Source organism: Telopea speciosissima, chromosome 11, assembly GCF_018873765.1.
Source record: "Telopea speciosissima isolate NSW1024214 ecotype Mountain lineage chromosome 11, Tspe_v1, whole genome shotgun sequence".
Taxonomy (NCBI): domain Eukaryota; kingdom Viridiplantae; phylum Streptophyta; class Magnoliopsida; order Proteales; family Proteaceae; genus Telopea; species Telopea speciosissima.
This window is the reverse complement of record NC_057926.1, coordinates 55,189,349-55,208,321: the sequence shown is the minus strand read 5'-3', so window position 1 is coordinate 55,208,321 and position 18,973 is coordinate 55,189,349. Positions and strand designations below refer to the sequence as shown.

The 18,973-nt window shown below is 37.3% G+C and overlaps 2 protein-coding genes across 2 annotated transcripts; both read right to left on the bottom strand.

Annotated features, from left to right (window-relative positions):
- Positions 1-81: 81 nt before the first annotated feature.
- LOC122645386 (protein SAR DEFICIENT 1-like) lies at positions 82-3,897 on the bottom strand. The gene is made up of 8 exons (XM_043838695.1): positions 3,806-3,897; positions 3,377-3,452; positions 3,166-3,218; positions 2,541-3,043; positions 1,121-1,281; positions 789-986; positions 534-636; positions 82-320 (listed from the first exon to the last, which is right to left on the bottom strand). Exons 1-8 carry the CDS (start codon positions 3,892-3,894, stop codon positions 82-84), a joined length of 1,422 nt encoding a protein of 473 aa, XP_043694630.1. The 5' UTR covers positions 3,895-3,897.
- Positions 3,898-8,168: 4,271 nt separating this feature from the next.
- On the bottom strand, positions 8,169-15,929 carry LOC122645385 (delta(7)-sterol-C5(6)-desaturase-like). The gene is made up of 4 exons (XM_043838694.1): positions 15,848-15,929; positions 14,981-15,244; positions 10,951-11,256; positions 8,169-8,511 (listed from the first exon to the last, which is right to left on the bottom strand). The coding sequence occupies exons 1-4, from the start codon at positions 15,927-15,929 to the stop codon at positions 8,216-8,218; spliced, it is 948 nt and encodes a 315-aa protein (XP_043694629.1). The 3' UTR covers positions 8,169-8,215.
- Between the last annotated feature and the right edge of the window lie 3,044 nt (positions 15,930-18,973).

Sequence of the window (18,973 nt, the reverse complement as noted above, 5' to 3'; positions counted from 1 at the left end):
GCTACCCCCACTTGCTCAAAGAACCCCGGCCTATCTCTTCATGAAATCATCTCCTACAACAACTATATAGCTTGCTAACTTTCAACTGAAGTAAGCCTGTGGTGGCATTGAATCACCTTCGGATGAGTAGTCCAATATGTTGTAAACATTTGTGTTTCCAACTTGGGGGTTAAAATGTGTCAAATTTTGTGATCGATCACCACCATATTCCATGACTCCATTAGGAACCTCTACGAGGAATGTATCCATAATAAGAGTGTCGTCGTGATTTAATCTTGCAATATTTTGATGATAATTCAAATATTGCACCTCCCTATCACCTGTACAATTAATCTTTGTTAATTAATGTTAATTTAAAAGATATTAACTAGATGAGGAAATTAATCAGATCTTAGACAACCAAAAATGTCTCAAGCTAATAAAACCCAGGAACAGGATTCCCTAGCTAGGGTATTGGAAGTAAGAGTTAATTCAAAACCTGTACAAGGCTGATAAAAAGAAGAAGGGATATATATAGAGAGTTGAGTATATACCTGTTGCTTGAAAAGCAATATTCTCATTGACCACTCCATCCAATAGTTCTTCCAACAAATTCCATTGCATGTAGGCTTCTCTAATCAACTTCTCAACATGGGCCTGCAGAGCTCGAAACAGAAACATAATCAATATAAATAATTAGGGAGATAAATCTTCACGTTGTTTGTTTATATATATTAACATTTTATGTGCTAAGTCAATAGTATAAAATAAAACAGAAAGATCGTATGTTTTAATTTATAAAATAGTACCTTTTGAAATATAGTTAGATCGTGAATGGTGTAGAATTGGCCGTCCACAATGATCCATACAACTTGACATATAGGATTCAAGATAAGGGAATATTGTTGGGGTCCATGGAATTTATACAACTTGGTACCCATCACACACGTCTTCGCATGCTTTATTGTTGCTTCCCATGTCTTGTCCGACATCCCTCCACCTAATATCTACAACCAATAGATGAGATTGGCAGTCCTGTGAGAGGCATGATCTTCGATCGAATTCATGAAGATATATATATATATATATCCATTATTAACATTAATAATTAATTTCCAACAGGAATATATACATTAATTACCCTTCTAAGCTTTGCGCTGTCGACGACCCATAGCTTCAACAGGTCCTGGACTGTGTGGATGTTCTCTGAAGCTAGTTTCCTATGGAAGGCCCCATCTTTCGCAATTTTCTCTAGACGCCAAACCTCATCTTGCAGAGACGGTGGATGGTGCTTCTTGTACACTGTAGAGATAAGGCGATTAGAACAAGACAAAATATTCAAACCTTAATTCGATTATTTGTAATATATAATAGAAAGAGACAGAGAAAAAGAGAGAGAGAGATTTTCATAAGATAGCATCCTAGAAAGCGTAAGAAAGTTAAAATTCCTTAGTCTTTATTTAGATGGTTTAGTCAATGATTTTGGTTGATTGCATGAGATTCAAATTAAATTCTTGAAACAAGTACAGATCATTTCTCGTTGATTGCATGCTTTTTTTTTTTTGACTTTATGCCGTCGGTTTCAATCATGGATTAAAGCAGACAAAACCAAACGGGAAAATTAAGGGCCATGGCAAGGCCCCTGGCCTGAGAGAACTGACTACGTTGCAGTCAAAGCTAAAAACATGAAGCTAATTAACAAGTCGGAAGCCTGACAGAAAGTAACATCAAATAAGTGTCCATAGATTACGGAGTTAAATTTCTTCCTTTCTCCAATCCTACTTAACCTAGCTTTGGGGGATGGTCTCAGGCACATAAGTTGGAAAGAGTAACCCAATAAAAGCATCATTTTGTATCTAAGCCAGACCCGAAGGCACTCTAGGGATATGGGTTAACGGACCTTAATGTAGTGTGGGTCCCCCTGACTAGGGTGCCAAGATGTTTTTTATTATTAATTTTGTTAATCCTAATCTAATCGAATCTAAGTTTGAAAGAAAGACTAAGACAAACCAACAAAATCCTATTACTATCAAAGGGAGGGAGGAGAAGGGTGCCTTTATGACACAAATGCAATCCAAGAGAAACCATTCCTTGATTTCTTGAAGGTACATGCACTCAACTGACAATGCCTCTAACTAACCAAGCCAGCTGTTGTTTGTACGTAGGAACTAGCCAAAGTACTAACCAAGCCAGCGGTTGTTTGTAGGAACTAGCCAAAGTTTGAGTGGAGAAGCTGATCCGACTCCTAATCCCACATTGACTAGCCTTGAGGAGGGTCTTAGTATATCTAGGAATATAAGGAAGAGCAACCCCTAATAGATACATACATCTTCTTTTAGGGTATGGACCTGAACATGCGACACCTGGGATTAACATTAACAGTTGAGATTGAGATTCACAAACTGTTGGCAATTCATTAGGTGGATCTATTTTACAGAGGACCTCATATTAATTTTTTAAGAGAAAAATAAGTAAGAAAAGCAAACAAAACCAAAGGATTAAAAATCTGAAATTAAAGTAGTACGTCATGAACATGTGAGTCAATGATAGGATAAACTTACACTCTCCTCTGTGATCTTTAACCATGAAGGATTCTGTCATGGCTTCACCTATCCTAACACCTTGTTGACTACTACTCCCCGGAGCTACTCTTGCCCCAAGTCTGAACCTCCGACTTCGAATCCAACTCGAATTATCGGTAAATGATAAATCTGCTATCGTAGCAAAACCATCCCTTATAGTGACAATGACGTCTCCAGCGAGCAATGGCCTCTTCCCTTCTCTTTCTCTCACAATTTTGCTGTTAAATTGTTCGCTACTCCAATTGTCAGCGTCTCTTGAGGCAAAGTCACCATCGATAGCAACAATCTCTACTTTGATAGGATAAGGTAAAGCGGTTGGAACACTCCGACCACCTTGGGTGTCCACAACAAAGATTTGAAGTGGGCTATTTTCAAAATCTTCAATTTTGCTTCCGGTGAACACTGGGAGTGAGAGCTTTTTGCTGAAGCTAAGTGTTAAGGTTGAGGCTTCTATTGCTGCTCTGATTTGCATTGAGGGTTCCCTACAAGAAATAGAAAAAAACAGAATTAAGAGTGATCGATGGATTAGTGAAAGTAATATATGGTGTAATAAATAAACGTTTCTGAGATATATATTTGTATTATTATTGATCTATATATGTACCTATAGAGACGAGCAGCACTGCGTCGAAGCACACGTTCCACCTCTTCATTCACCTAATAATAATTAATTAAGGCCACAGATTGATAAAGATTATGTTAAGAACACTTTGAGAGGAGAGGGTTTGTTCCAGAGTCCAATAGTTTTTAAACCAAAACTGTAATTAGTCATAATAAAACATGATTTGATCGAGAGGGTTTCTTCTTCATCATACCACTCTTCGAAGCAATGGCTCCAAGGTTGAAATAAATTTGTGGAACGATTTCAGCATCACAACTTCTCCAATTACACTGTTAAGAGAATAGAAGAAAGAAAAAAACGAAGTAAGTAATTAATCCTTCGTTTTAAGTCATTCCAAAAAATTAAGATTCCAAAAAACAGATAGCGCCAAGGGTTTGTTTAGATTGCCAACAATTAATTAATTAATTAAATAAACACAGAATGAGTATCATTTGTAGGAGAAATGAGTAAATAGTACAGGATAATGCATGAAATCGGTAGGAAACAACAAAAATCAACTTTCCTTAAAACTAAAATCTAGAAAAGTTGGGGAAGATATATTTTAAGAAAAATAAAAGTAGTAGTAGGAGAAAAGAGAAAGGGATCAAATAGAATTTTCCGATAAAATTCGATCGATACCAACGCTGCGAAAGAAGGTGTAGTTCTAATCCTTTTGGGATCTGGCTCGTTGGGTTCACGACGGGGTTCATCAAGAAGCCTCTTAGCCGCCATTCTTTCTTACTGCGGCTACTGAGGGGGACGGTATGTATAAGAGTTAATTAGGCGGACAAGGACGACGATGACGACGACGGAGATGATAAAGAAAGTGTTGGAAAACTGCTTTGAGCTTTTGGGATTTGGGGGTAACCCCTGCACCACGCGAAGTGAATATAAATTCTAAGGAAGCGAATTTAGAAAAAATAAATAAATAAAATAGAGTGAAACCGAAATTTCTGGGAAGAGAACACGAAACAACTGAGCAGGCGCCAGGAAGATATCAATGACCTTAGCTCCCTGATGTAAACTTCGCGACGTCAGTCTCCCAACCAAGTCATCTCTCTCTCTCTCTCTCATGGACGGTCGGACCATGCGTGTGGCAGAACGTCAAAACATTGGAGGCTTGGAGCTAACGCGTTAGAAGCTTTATACTTTCACAGTGCAATAAATCAATTCCCACGACATCGTTATTAAATAGCCTTAAAAGCCAGATCTGTTTGGTATTTTGAACCGCTTGGATCAGACCGAGATCGGATCCTGTCCTTGTACAAGCACCGTCTAAGGTCCTCCAGGACCACCCACATAGAATCCACTCTCTCTATGATGGGTCCTACAATGTATTCCATGTGAGTGGCCTTGGAGGACCTTGGATGGTATTTTTACAAGGACAAGGTCCACCTTCGATCAAACCAAGCATTAATTTGGCGAGCGTGGATCGTGTGTCCTTGTACAAGTATCATCCAAGGCTTTTTAGGGCTTGTCACATGAAATCCACTGTGGGATCCACAAGAGGAGAGGAGTGGATTCTAGAGAGACTTGGCCAGTACTTGTATAAAAACATGATCCATGTTCGAAAGATAGCAAACAAAACTGTTTCTTTTATAAAATTCAAGATCATCTTTACTTCATCTAAAACTACCGATAAATAAGAAGATCAGATTATAAAGGAAAATGAAACTTAAATAGAATAGAAAACCAACTAATATTAAAATAAAATAAAAAAAACCAAAATTCCTAAATCGTGCGCAAAACTTCAATGGATTGGTACACCCCTTTAAATGTGTAATTTTGATCCTAAAGTTTTGGCTCAATCAATAAATCATTGTAGAACCCTAGTTCGTATGTACTTTCGATTTAATCGAGTGAACTTCTATTGGTCCAACCAATCCATAAGTTCTTAAAAAATCTTCTCAACATCAAAACCGGTGCAAAAACTGCAAAATTGAATAATCCCTTGATTTTAGCTACCATTGAACAACACATTGCCGAAGTGCTTTTGGTGATTTTTGTTTTAACTCTCGAGGAACACTTTGGGAATGGAATTATGTTTAGCCATTAATCTAGTTGATTTTGTATAATGAGTCGGTCCAAAAATTACTCTGACCACAAAATTCGTTTTGACTTTCGATTCTCAGAATCTTTGAGGTTTTAGGCCATTAGAGTTTTGGCCGATCAAAAATTAAGTTGCTACGGATTGTGCGCAGAACACAGAGAGAGGGGTCCATGGAACGTATGAGGATGAGAGAGTGAAAGTTATGACCCCTCTGGATTTGATTCGGATGGGATTTTTCTATGAATATCAGTCTCTCCTTACAAATGCCGCCTTAATAAGATCAATGGGGTCGACTCGACACTACATTTGGATGGAAGTACTTTTTTTTTTTTTTTTTAATCCGAATTTATCTAGGACCCTGGCCAGTCCCTAGGATTTTATTACGATCAAAACCAATGAATAAAGAATACAAAGGGGAACATTCCCACCTTATCCAACCCGAGAAGATACAAATATCTCTCAAAAACTCAATAAAGCAGCTCACCCCTATACAAAAATCCCAATAAAGAGGATTACCTGTTTCTCAAAACTGGAAAGCCAAATGCATCCTCCCTTGCGATTCGACGCAACCCTGAGTTATATGCAAGTCACCATGAGACGCACTTGGCTGGAAGTACTTATTCGATTGATCTATTTTCAAATAATAAACCAATTATTATAATAGTGCTGCAGACTTCAGCATGAAAGATCTTCTTCCATGGATGACTAAGTCAAGATATATAGCAATAACCGCGTCCAAAGAGATTTTTAAAAAAAAAATGAAAATTAATTCCTCCTTTATAATTTATTTGGAATAGAAGAATGATAAGACAGAGTTTATAGTAGTATCTATTAACTAGAGTATGGTTTTTAGGCATTAATTGATCGAGGTCGGTCATAGGAGGGCCATTGACCATTGACTGAGTGTCTGACTATCCTCCTTGAAACCAAATGGGTTTCAATGACTGATGAAAGAATTTCAGCATGGACATGGACAGAGACGCGTTAATTGTTGGATCGGATTGGAAGTCAATAATCATCACTTCACAATATGACATCTAAACCTTGGAAAACTTAATAAATGCAACCTATTAAAGAGTTAACTCCATAGTCCAAATTGATTCTTTTTCTCATTATTTGATTTGATGTGGTTGATTGTCTTTAATATATTCTTTTGCAATAAAAAAATTTATTAAAAAAAAAAAACATATATTGTTGAAGGGAGAAAGAACACCACCTGATCACGTGCAACTAGACACAGGATTACGTGAAATGACCATTGTGTTTCCGTGGAAAAGCAAAACTCTAAGAGGATATAGCGATCATTTTGCACGGCCCGATGTCTAAGTACAGAGGTCACGCACCGCGACTAGGTAGTGTTTTCTTTCCCATAGTTGAAACTACAAAAACATGTCATTCATTATGTTTTTTAAATCTTAATAATTCAGTTAACATGAAAGTATAATTTTTAGTCACGTAGATGATCCCATAGATGCACCACCAATTCAAGTCTAAGGTTTTGTTGTACGCACTTTTCAAATAATTCTAGGTCTAGAATGTATTCTGAAATCCATTTCTTCTCCATTTTCTCATTTAAAAAAACTTTCTAGATTCAAAATCTATTTCAAAAAGACATAGCAAACAATGCCTCAATTTTAGTCATTATGACCTTCCCCATACTTTGTAGTGGCAGGAGCCTGGTGCATTGGGTACACCCATTATTATAAAAAATGTATCAATTTTAATCATCACTCGCTTACCGACGAAAATGATTAGATATGGAGAGAATTGTAATGTTTTCAGGAGTTCAACCATATATGGATGCAAACACGCCTCAATCCAATGGTGCAGCTGTAAGCATAAGTACGCAAACAATAATAGACTGTTTGTGACTAAATTTGTAGGAGAAAGTTTTTCTCCATCATGTGCGAGGAAAAATACATCCACCTTTTTTGCAAAGTTTTTTTTTGGGAAATCTTAAGGGCAGCTTGGTCCTGTCCCCAGAAATAAAGGGGCGCAAAATGATTCATACCGGAGGAGGGTGGGTTTGGGATTCGAAAAGACTTTCGGAACTTTTTTTTTCTTTTTCAAATCAATCAAAAAGTGACCAATCCTAGTGATAGTCGATTCGATTCTGATCTGGGAATACCGAATACCTATTCCGTTCTCTTAAAGCCCATTTCTAATGTTAAACCAATTTTCGTTCTGCCAGCCCATCAATTTCATTGCATTTATACCATAAAAAACAAAAAAGATTTCATAACATTTATTCCGGTTAAAATTTTTCTTAGCATTCAAGGGAAAGAACACTGCCCGGCATCAGGGGACGAAAATTTTCCTTCACTTGTGGGAGAGGAAGAATTCCCTCCCCATTGGTGATACCCTCACACCTTCCATTGTTTGGGGTCGAAACTACCCCTCCCCTTGGGCATCACGGTACCATGCCCACGACGAAGTGAAGGTAAACTCAGTCCAATAACTAATGCAGGTTTTCTTTCCACAGAAAGCAACAAACTAAGCCTGCTGTACAATATCTTCAGCTTCATTGTTTTTCATTGCTTATCTGACCAACCCAAACATGATCAAATATACTAGCAAGATTCCGGCTCAACCATTAGTCATCTATAGTCTTAGTCTGACATTTGAAACATTGATTTTTCTTCTTTTTTTGTTTTTTGTTGTTGGGGGGGAGGGGGGGGGGGAGTGAGGAGTGAAGACACATCCAAACAGATAGATGCTTCTGTCTCCAATTATAAATTCTTGAGATGAAAACCAAAGGGAACGCTGTTGCCAGAAATCAACCTGTATCACCTACATCCAAGGAATATTCCTCATTCGATATCAGAAGTATTCCAACCAAATAAAGAGAAAGAAAGGTCAAAGTAACTGACCCTGTAGAGCTGAGCCTCAATCTAAGCATGCTAAACAACAACAGATAGGCTAAAAGAGAGCTCCATGGTAGACAAGTCTATTACATGAGAGAGAAAGAGAGGCAAAAAGAGAACTCCATGGTAGTATAGTTTATTACATGACCTTCTTTGATGAGTCTGGTATTGGGTCACGAAGAGTACCGAACATCCAATCCATCCATATTGTGTAGTGGCCATAGTTATGTCGGTAAGTAGTATGGTGAATTGTGTGGTAACCAGCCCCCATGACAGACCATGCTTTGCCATGGATGCAGTCATGAATGTTTGTTGTCCATATAGCTTCAAGAAATAAGAGAACAATGTGAGTAATGAAATGGGTTGGAATCAAGAAGAGTGCTATCACATGTGGTACTGCCTGTAATATCCCGTCCAGTGGATGAAATGCCAAACCTGAAATAAAACAATCAACAAATTTTAGTTCTAACCAAGAATGTGAAGCACTTAAAAAAGGTCAGTTTAAAGTTTATTAAAATTAACAATATCATTTCATATTAATGTAAACTAGTGCCATCCTTGTTAATTTATGTTACTTTTGACTCACGTTTGAGGCACTTCCAATTCTCAAGTGAGGCTGAAATTCAACTAATTAGATGGGGTGATGTCTTTTATCACAGTGAACCACCCATATTTGCCACCTGGCAAGAAATTATGATTTGGCGATGTTTTAAATGTCACCAGATAGTCAGCAATAGACACACTCCTAAAGGTGCCTACCTAGTGCAATGATGAGGACCATATCAAGATCGATTCCCGCTCTCGTTGGGGAGGCTGGGTTGGGATTTTTTTTGGGGGGGGGGGGTTTGTGGAAGGCTACCAAAAAAAAGAGTTAAAATAAAGAATATTTCAAATTATCCCAGTAGGTATTCTTACAGGATAATACAAACTAAGAGTGGTAAAGGGTGGGGCCCAAAGGCTCATGAGGTTCTTTAAAGTAAAACTGTGATGGAATAAATAACCTCAAGAGAACATCCCCTAATGGTTTATGTGGCTATTGAGGACCAATTTCGAATAGGCTTGATCAATTGTTTTGCTCAAGATATTAATTCAAATAAAAATGATTTTATTAAGCAAAAATGATATGGAATAAATTACCTCTTTTGTATGAGGCATTGCAAAATATGCGGGGCAGTGCAGCCATGTTTGCAACCATGTGCAAGGCAGTGCACGCATGCCCGCAGCACCATGCAGCCACGCCTCAAATCATGTCATGTGACTAAGCTTGGGACCATATGCGAGGCAGTGCAGCCACAACGGCAACCATTTGCGGGGTGATGCACCCACACCTGCAACACCATGCAGCCATGTCCGCAATCTTGTGCAGGGTGATGCAGCCACGCCCGCAAAATAACATGGATGGGCATCACAGCTACTACATCCATATCTATGGTTGAAGAAATATACAGAACAACGATGCATTAACCCAAGGTATCTAAATTACCATTGGCTTTTGTGAGTTACTTCCTATACACAATGTTATTTCAATCTTTAACTTGTTATCAAGATCACATCTAATTTTAAGAAGCCCATCTTCTGCAAAGATGGCAAACTATACCACAGAAAGATTTAAAGCCTGTTTTAGCCACTAGAAGATGTCTGATTTTCTTTCATTGTGTCTAAGATGGATCATTAATGAGGCCAGCATTTTTAAATTGGTAGCAGAGTGGACATTTGGACTATCCTAGGACATGCTTTCAAGTCAGTCTGGTCACCGATCCAAATTACTATTAAAAAAAAAACAAAACAAAACAAAACCACTCAAAACCGTCATATTTATTGGGCAAGATGCCAGAATCAGAGTCAAAGTGTTCAATCCAAGTGAGCACATATTAGAACTAATATGGTCTTTTCTCCCCTCACCCACCAAAAACTCCCTCAAAAGGAAATGGTGATGTATGAAATAATGGAAAACAGACAAACTATTTCCAAACTATTAAATGAAGACCACCATAGGAGCATTAGTTAAGAACCATTGAAAAACCTGGTGACAATGGAGACTATAATTCTTTCATTAAAATAGGTCATTTAAAGTAAAAGAAACTACAGTTGATAAGGTCAGCTGGTAAGATCACTTGCCAGTTGTAGCAGTGGCCAGGGTGGGAGGGTATGGGATGGGGGTTGCCTTGAAACCATTACGAAAAACATGAAAATCAAATTAGGGTATCTAAAATTAAAAAAAAAATCCAAAAGAAAAATGAAGATAAGAAAAGCTTTAGGACGAGAAAGTATCCCATGTAAGTTTAGGATATGCATGGAGATGAGCTTCCCTCGTTGAGTAAGCTGCTCAACAAGATCACAAAGACAAAAAAAAAATTTGAGACTGGTTTGGAGAAAACGTACCATCATTGCTATAAACAAGAGTAAAAAGACCACATAAGTTCAATCAATTATCATGGGGTTGAACTTATTCAGAAATCCAATGAAACTATGGAAGAGCAAAGGAGCACATATTAAAACAAGAGTATCAGAAACAGCTCATGTACCAACAACAAAATTCCAAACACTAAGCACAGCTTAAGGCTTGCTCCAACTGAAATCCTATCTGCAAATCTACATTTGTGCGTTGACTTAGATTTCCTTCAATAGTTATTGAAATCATGGCACAAAACCCAAAAGAAACAATTTTAATGCGATTTTTTGCAATATTAGCCTTCCAGGTTGACACTTGGTAAAGAAGTTTGATTCTTAAGTATATTCATGTCAAGCCAATCACATTAGGGCATGAAAACCTAGAATGGAGATTTGCAAACATAAACCAGCAGATTCAGGTTTTCTCGTTTTAACCAGGCAAGAATAATAGAACATATGAATTAAATGGGAAATTGAACTTACCAGCAAAAGGAGAAAGCGTGTTCTGCTTGTTGTAGATGTGATGTGTTGCATGAAGATATTTGTACAAAGGTTTAATATCATGCAACTCTCTGTGCATCCAATAGATCCCAAACTCAACAAATGCAAAATAAACCACCAAGTAGACAAGGTAGGCCAGCCAACCTATGTCACTTATTCTAGGAAAACACCTTGTCCAGCCATTTTCAACCATGTACTCAGAAACTGTTGGAAGAGCAGAATACCATGGCATGGCCTTCATTGCAACAATTATTTGCAGTAGCATGGCATTTCTTGAAGGTATGGCATCTGTAACAAGAGTACTCAAGCACCAAGAAAATGTCAACTTTTAAGTAATAAGTTAAAGCCCTTGTTTCTTAAACTCTCCGAAAACAGTAGCAATGTTTATAAAAGACAAATAAGAAGAATAAGAGGAAACTTGTTATTTGAATTGATAAGCAAACAAAGAGTGATTTGACCATCTGCTATTACTTGTAAAATGTCGCTATAGCTGCAAAAATAAGCAAATTATGGTATGCTAGATTCTGAGCAAGAGTTACAAAATAAACTGATATATTCAAATTACGGAGGTGTTCAACCCTCTTAATTTACTGTAACTTTGCACTAAAATAAAAACTGCCTGCATCAAGAAACCTGAAATACTTGCACATACAAAAGTACCAGCCAAAGCCTATGGTAGCTAGATAGTCCATTTGTATCGATCCAACACAACCTCGGTAAGTCTGCAATTAGAAGTGCATCATTTAGGCAAGGAAAGATGACAATATCATTAGATGTTATCATCCATCACTTCTCACAACTATTCTCCGATGTTCATTGAAATTCCACATCTTAAATATTCATGACATATGCCTAATTTTTTCGATCATACAGTTTGAAAGGAGAGAAAAGAAAACAAATACAACTACTCTGTGATGTTCACTAAAATGTGAGATTATTTGCCCTAGAATAAGATGATGGAACTTAAAAGGAGAAACTTGGAGATATTTACTCATGAATACGTAACATAAGGAATGTGGGACTTCGATGAAAACACTAATATGATGTGGAACGAGAAGGCTACTTATATTAAAAATGTAGCTAAAGAAATTCTAGGCAAATCTAAAGAAAAGCAACATTCATCTAGGAAAACTTGGTGGTCGAATGATGAAGTTCACACAACCACTAAGACTAATAAATCTAGTTTTAAAACTTGGCCAATGACTAAGGATGAGGAGGAATTGAAAAGGTATAAATCTGCTAAAACTGTAGCTAAAAAGATAACTAGGGAAAGCACAGACTAAGAAATATGAGGATCTCTATAAAAATTCAGGCACAAAGGAGGGGAAAAAGATATCCATATACTAACTAAAATGAGGGAAAAGAAGAATAGAGATTTCAACTATACTAAATGCATTAGCAGTGAAGACGATAGTGTATTAATTATGACTCCCCAGACCCTGGTAAACGCGGGAGCCCTGTGCACTGGGTACGACCTTTTATGATAGTGTATTAATTATGATGAGATTAAAGAGCAATGGAAAACCCATTTCTATAACTTACTGAATGAAAACAATATGAGTAATAGTGTTTTAGAAGGTGGTTAGTAACTAGCAAGAAACCACAAATCTTAGATTTATACAGAAGATCAGGGTGTTTGAAGTAAAGGAAGCTTTAAGAAAGATGAAAATAAATAAACAGGTCCATATGGTATTCCCACTGAGGTGAGGAAGAACTTATGAATTAGTGGAATAAATTGGCTAAGTAAGTTGTTTAAGAAGATTACAATTTATAAGCACAAAAATACCAAATGAATAGAGGAAAAGCATTATGTCCGATTTATAAAAAATAAAGATGACATTCAAAGTTATAATAACTATAGAGGAATAACATTTATAAACCATATCATAAAATTATGTGAGAGAGTAATTGAAGCCCACCTAAGACAAGAAAACAATATTTTAGACAACCAATTGGGTTTTATGGTGGGAAGATCAACCACGGAAGCTATTTATTTTCTAAGAAGACTAATGGAAAGATTTAGTTAATATAAGAAGGATCTCCATATGGTCTTTATTGACTTAGAAAAAGCTTATGATAAAGTTCCTAGAGAGTTAGTTTGGCCAGTAGTAGAGAAGAAAAGTGTTTCGAGTAAGTATGTGGATATAGTTAAAGATATGTATAATGGTGTAGTGACTAGTATAAGAACTGTCGGATAGGGTAGTGAATTTCGAATCACAATTGGATTACATCAAGGATCAACTCTAAGCCCGTATTTGTTTGCACTAATCTTAGATGAGCTTACTAGAAAGATTCAAGATCAGATCCCTGGGTGTATGCTTTTTGCTAATGATATAGTTTTGGTAGATGAAACAAAAGCAAGGATTAATGCGAAGTTGGAAGATATAGAGATCAATCTCGGAACAAAAAATAAGACAAGTAGAACAAAAACAGAGTATATGGTGTGTAACTTTAGTAACAATAGGACCGAAAGTGGGGTGGTGAAACTTTCCGATACCTAGGTTCAATCATAAATAAAGAAGGAGAAATAGAGGATGATGCTGCACAAAGAATTATAATAGGGTGTATGAGGTGGAGGGGTGCATTCGGAGTGTTGTGTGATAGATATTCCTTTAAAAATCAAAAGGAAAATTCTTTAGGACAATTATACAACCAACAATGATGTTTGGAGCTAAATGGTAGGAAGTAAAGAAACAACATATAAACAAACTTAGTGTAGCCCAAATGAGGATGTTGAGATTGTTAATTGGTAAAACTAGAAAAGATAAAATAAGGGAATGCGTTCTCTATTTGGGAGCGTAGCCCCTACGCCAACATGGGGGCCAATGGGAGCGTGTGTGGAGGGATCAACAGGGGTGACATTTTCATATTTCATGGGGCAGGGTGGTCATTTCGCCCCACCTTTGTGTATGGGAGCAGCGCCCACACTCTCGGACAGAGTTCTTTTTTCCAATATGAAATTAACATATTAAGACTAATTTAGGAGTAGCTCCAATATATGACAAGTTGCGAGAAAGTTGTTTGAGGTGGCATGGTCGTGTGCTAAGTAGGTCTTTGAATGCTCTAGTACGGAGGAGTGATTTAATTCGGATTGAAGGAGCTAAAAGAGACAAGGGCAGACCAAAATTACTATAGGAGAAGTGAAGAAAGGCATGCATAGCTTAGGGCTAAAAACAAGTATGGCTTTGAATGGAGCAGATTGGGGGAAAAATAAAAAGGGTCCATATAATCGACCCCATTTAGTTGGGACAATTCTGAATTGAATTGAGCTGAGTTAAGTTGAGGCAAGACTAGAAAATCTGCAAATGACATTGCATTGAGTGGAAAGCAAAAAAAGCAAACTACTTTTGAGAATGTTTGAAAGCTCATTCGGGCATCTATACTATATGATATGTTGGGATTAGAAGAAAGCAAAATGCAAACTAACTTTGAGAATGCCCAAAAGTTCATTCGGGCATCTATGCTCTATGATATGTCGGGATTCGAAGAAAGCAAATAAGCTCTTAAATCAATGGGAAGAACAATACTGAGATTTCCCAAAAAGCCACATGTAGGCTGTCGATGACCATCTCCTGAATAAGAAGACTAGCAATACAAGAACGGGAATGTGATAACAAGATTCTAGGTAATCAAAAACTTCCCCGAGTTTCTGCATCTTTTTATCGATCAACGAGTTTCCGATGCGTAATTTTCCACCCCAAAGAAAGAAAGACAAGTAAAAAGTTGAAGGAAAAGATAAAGTAGGAATCAGAAGAGGGGGGGTGAATCAATGTCAGATTCATCGAAGAAATTGGAAACAAAACAGAAATGTTAAGATCATCAGATTCAGCATAACACGAAATACATATCCAACAATTCAATTCAAACAGCTTTGATGAAACCAATCTTTCTAAATAAAACTTCAACGACTTCCATGTAAAAAAAAAAACACAGAGAGGACTGATAACACCTAGAAAGATTGGATAGAACAGAGAACCTAAATTGGAAAAGGAAAAGAAGAACAATTCTGTACCTTTTGGGATATATACGTTTCGCTTCCAGTAGTAAATGTAGAAACACCAGAGAAACCCAGAGACAAAGTAAACTAAGGTTCCGCCAATGTAATTCCGAATCCAAGTCTGGACAAAGTGAGGAAGAGGCTTCCAAAGATTATCAGGCAGAAAGCTTCCAAGTACAATGCGGTTTAAGAAGTTGGTTTCGTCTACGAAAATCTGCAAGTAGTCTTCCATTTCCACAAGAGAAATCTCCGGCAAATGTCGCCGGAGATTCAAAAGTCCTTTATGGGAGAAAACGACAATGGAACTGTATAAGAGAGAATACTAACAGAGTAGAGAAGAGATTCCAATGCGAGGGAAGAGTAAAGCTAGGAAGGCAACTGGCAACGTGGGAAACAGCGTAAACGGTGGAACCGTCTTCTCTCTCTTCTCTTAACCATTGGTGATGTTAGACTGACTCACTGACCCCCCTTTTTTTTGCGTTTTTTTTTAAGGTATCGGTTAGGCAAAAGGCATCGGCTGCATCTGCAGAAATCTCAGAAATACCCTAAGCCTAAAGGATATGGTATCATATCTTTGAGGGCAAAATCATCTGATATGAAGATACAGACCGGTATTGATCATGGTATCAATTCTGATACCGAACTAAAAAGAATACATAAAACCATGATACAATTTTACAAATCCAATCGAAGGGTCAGATCTCATAGTTGAAGAGATTCAGAAACTGTGTCTAAAATTTTAAGCAATGGTATCAGATTCAGATATGCCGTTTTGGCCGATTCACAACGGTATTGATTGTGTTCGTACCATACATGACCGATGTGGTACAAACATCCACATTTTTATTAAAAAATATTATTATTGATATGGTTGACACGTACCAATATCGATATCAATATCATCGGCAATTGATACTGGTGTCCAGACCATCCTCTGCAGTACCGACGGGGTGTCGGTGCGCATCCGACGACACAGCAGAGGCTATGTGTGCACCGCCACCCCACCAGTACTGCAGAGGATTTTAATACATCCTTCTTGGATATCTGACGGGGTAAAGGGTACAATGCAAAAGGTACGAAAATACAAAGAGCCCAATGGCAACCCAATGTCAGAAATTAGCCAAAATCCCAAATACAAAAGGGAAGAACCCGAAGCCTATATACCTAAGGATTACAACCCACAAAGACACAACAGAAAGAACCCGAAATGAAAGACCGACTCAAACAGGAACGGTGAAACCCAAAAGGATGAAAAGTAACACAAGATCAAAGCCTAAAAGCAAAAGTTTGATATGTATTCTCATAATGAATTCTAAGTGTAGAACACATTTTAAAGTGAGAAAGTATCTCTCAAAAGCGGAAAAATTGGAAGTTGCCATTTATCATCAAGGACCAAAGAAGGCAGTTCTTGCAATGGATGAGAAAGGATAATAAGGGACAGTGAAAAAGTAACTGCTCCATACTACAAGACACAATACGCCACCTTATTAGCTTCCTGATGCCGTATATCCCATTGCTGATGAGGGAAGATGCAAAGAGTTCCACACATTTGTAATATACATTAAAGAGTTTTTTATTCAAAAGACTTGTAATTCTTACTACAAGAAATAAGTTTAATTAATTTTCTGTTATTTACTAACAGAATTTTTTTTTTTTTTTTAAAAATAACCAAAAGTGTAGATCAAAGAGCATTATTCATTTCTAATTCCAAAATAAATTCTAGGAATTGACATTAATCCGAATTAGGGTCAGTAGATATTGATCCGAATCTATCAATATGTTTATCAATTATGATTTGATTTTTAAAACAAATGAACTGACAGTATACGAGATCCATCAATCCTAAGTTTGGAGAGAGAAGGGAGAAAAAAAGAGAAAATGGAGTACTGATAGTTGGCAGGTTCTATCCTTGGGAAGATTTGGCTTTAGGCTTCTATCTACTCATAACAAAGCTCTACTTCTCGAATTGGCTTTGCATATTTTGACTCAACATGATATACTAACATGGTTCTAAGTATTGGTATCGTATCGGGGGATATGTATCGATTTTGCTAGTCATTGATATCGATATTGTATCGCTACTGTCTCGGTAGCACGGTACGAAGAAGGGGTAGAATGGTCAAAAAAAACTCATTTTTTAAGGAAATTCAGGGATAATTTTGTCCGATCCAGACTAATACCGTATTGATATCATATCGATTTTGCGTGTTATCGATATCCGTTCTGAGACCGTGCACTAAAACCATGTATACTATGAGTAAGACTGGGTAAGAGGGAAATATTTTCCAAACAATAGTTTGTTTCAATGAAAAGATCCATTATCTGGAATAATACTGTTGATAAGGTTCTACCATTATTCAACAAATGGTATATATGCTAGAGAGTTTGCAATGGGTATAATATGTCTATATGACATGATCCCTGGATATACCTTTTATACATAATTTTAAGATTTCAGTTTCCCATCAAGCTAATCCTTCATATTCTCATGTAAATGGCATTATGTTTTACGGTGCTTGGAACATTGATGCTGTTCAGTCTTTATTCACAAGTGATATTGCTGCTATATATGGCCATTTGTCGAGTCCCTCTTAACCCTCATAAGTACCAAATTTGTGGGCAGTTGGTTTCTTCAAAATCAACTAGGTAGGTAATATAGTGAGTAGTAGGTCAAGGAAGGTGTGAAATTTTGTTTGGCATCTAAATATTCAACCACAGTTTTAACAGGTTTTTTCTGGAAAGTTCTTGTTTGTGTTGTGACCTTGTGGGTATTAATCTTTTTGGGGCGCTATTCTCTGTACTGCAGCGCAGCCTGTGCAGGAGGGCAGTGTGGTCATTGTGCTCACCTCCATGTGTCTGGGAGTAGGCTGCACTGCGACAGAAAATATTCTCCCAATCTTCTTTTATCTGTCAACCCTTATTGTTGTTTTTATAAATAAATAATAAAATTGAGACCGGTGACATTTTTTTCTATCTTGTGATTTTATAAAAGTTATCTTTGTTGCTGGACCATTGTATAAATATTCTTAAGCAAATTAGGATATGATTTTTATTTTCTCATAGGTTTCTCATGGGTGGGCAATGAACACTTGATCGAAAGGGCTGGTATGTATGGTAACGGACAATATTTGTACCTTTATTATTTCACTAATCATTACCCAAAAAAAACTTTTATTTCACTAATCTATCTCTGTTCTCCCTACTCTTAAACGCTGAAATCTGGAACTCTTACGATCCTTCTTTCAGCTGGCCAATGCTTATGAGTTTTTTTTTTTTTGATAGTTAGGCCCCAAAGAGAAAATGTTTACGAGTAAAATCTGCCACTATGCCAAGTAACATCCACTGCTATTATCTCTAACTGCCGATCTTTAGCTTCTCATTTTCAATTTATTAGATTTTGCCATCTTTTTTTTTGGTAAAGAGATTTTGCCATATTTATAGATAGGGGAATATGGTGCGTGGCTGATGCTTTAACATCTGTTGGTTCCAATACTAGATCTTTGTTATGTATCTCCTCTTTTTTGGTTCCCCTTCTTGTATTTGGAGTACGGTTGGACTATTTCTGGTTTTTTGCCTTCACTAATATAATATTATTTTAATTAAAAAATTCTATTTGTATGATTTTCATTAAAAAAAAAAACATAAAAGAAAATGGAGAAGATACTTTCTTTTTAGTTTTGATGAGTCGTAAAAATGACCACCAATCCGAGAGTGACAAGTGGCTGGTTCGGAGTCGGGTGGAAGAACCCGATCCATGAAAGAATCATGCGTCAATCACATAGGGTCAACAGGCGTTGAGCAGATAAGGTCGGTAAGTCCACAAAGGAGCACCCACATCTAAGTGATAGGACCGACCCACCAGAGTCGAATGACGCAAAGCATCGCCAAGCCGAGTCTTGTACACTCGGGTACCAGGCCGAACCTTGTACGTTCGAGCACTAGGCCAAGCCCTGTACGCTCGGGTACCAGGTCGAGCCATGTACACTCGCGGACCAGACTGAGCCCTTC

Coding starts and splice junctions, on each gene's coding strand:
- LOC122645386 (XM_043838695.1), bottom strand. CDS start 3,894: ATGGCGGCTAAGAGGCTTCTTGATGAACCCCGTCGTGAACCCAACGAG. Junction 1,282..2,540: donor TAAAGATCACAGAGGAGAGT/GTAAGTTTATCC, acceptor TTATCTCTACAG/TGTACAAGAAGCACCATCCA. Junction 321..533: donor TATTGCTTTTCAAGCAACAG/GTATATACTCAA, acceptor TTAATTGTACAG/GTGATAGGGAGGTGCAATAT.
- LOC122645385 (XM_043838694.1), bottom strand. CDS start 15,929: ATGCGCACCGACACCCCGTCGGTACTGCAGAGGATGGTCTGGACACCA. Junction 15,245..15,847: donor TGATATTGATATCGATATTG/GTACGTGTCAAC, acceptor TCTCCCATAAAG/GACTTTTGAATCTCCGGCGA. Junction 8,512..10,950: donor CACGCTTTCTCCTTTTGCTG/GTAAGTTCAATT, acceptor GTTTTATTTCAG/GTTTGGCATTTCATCCACTG.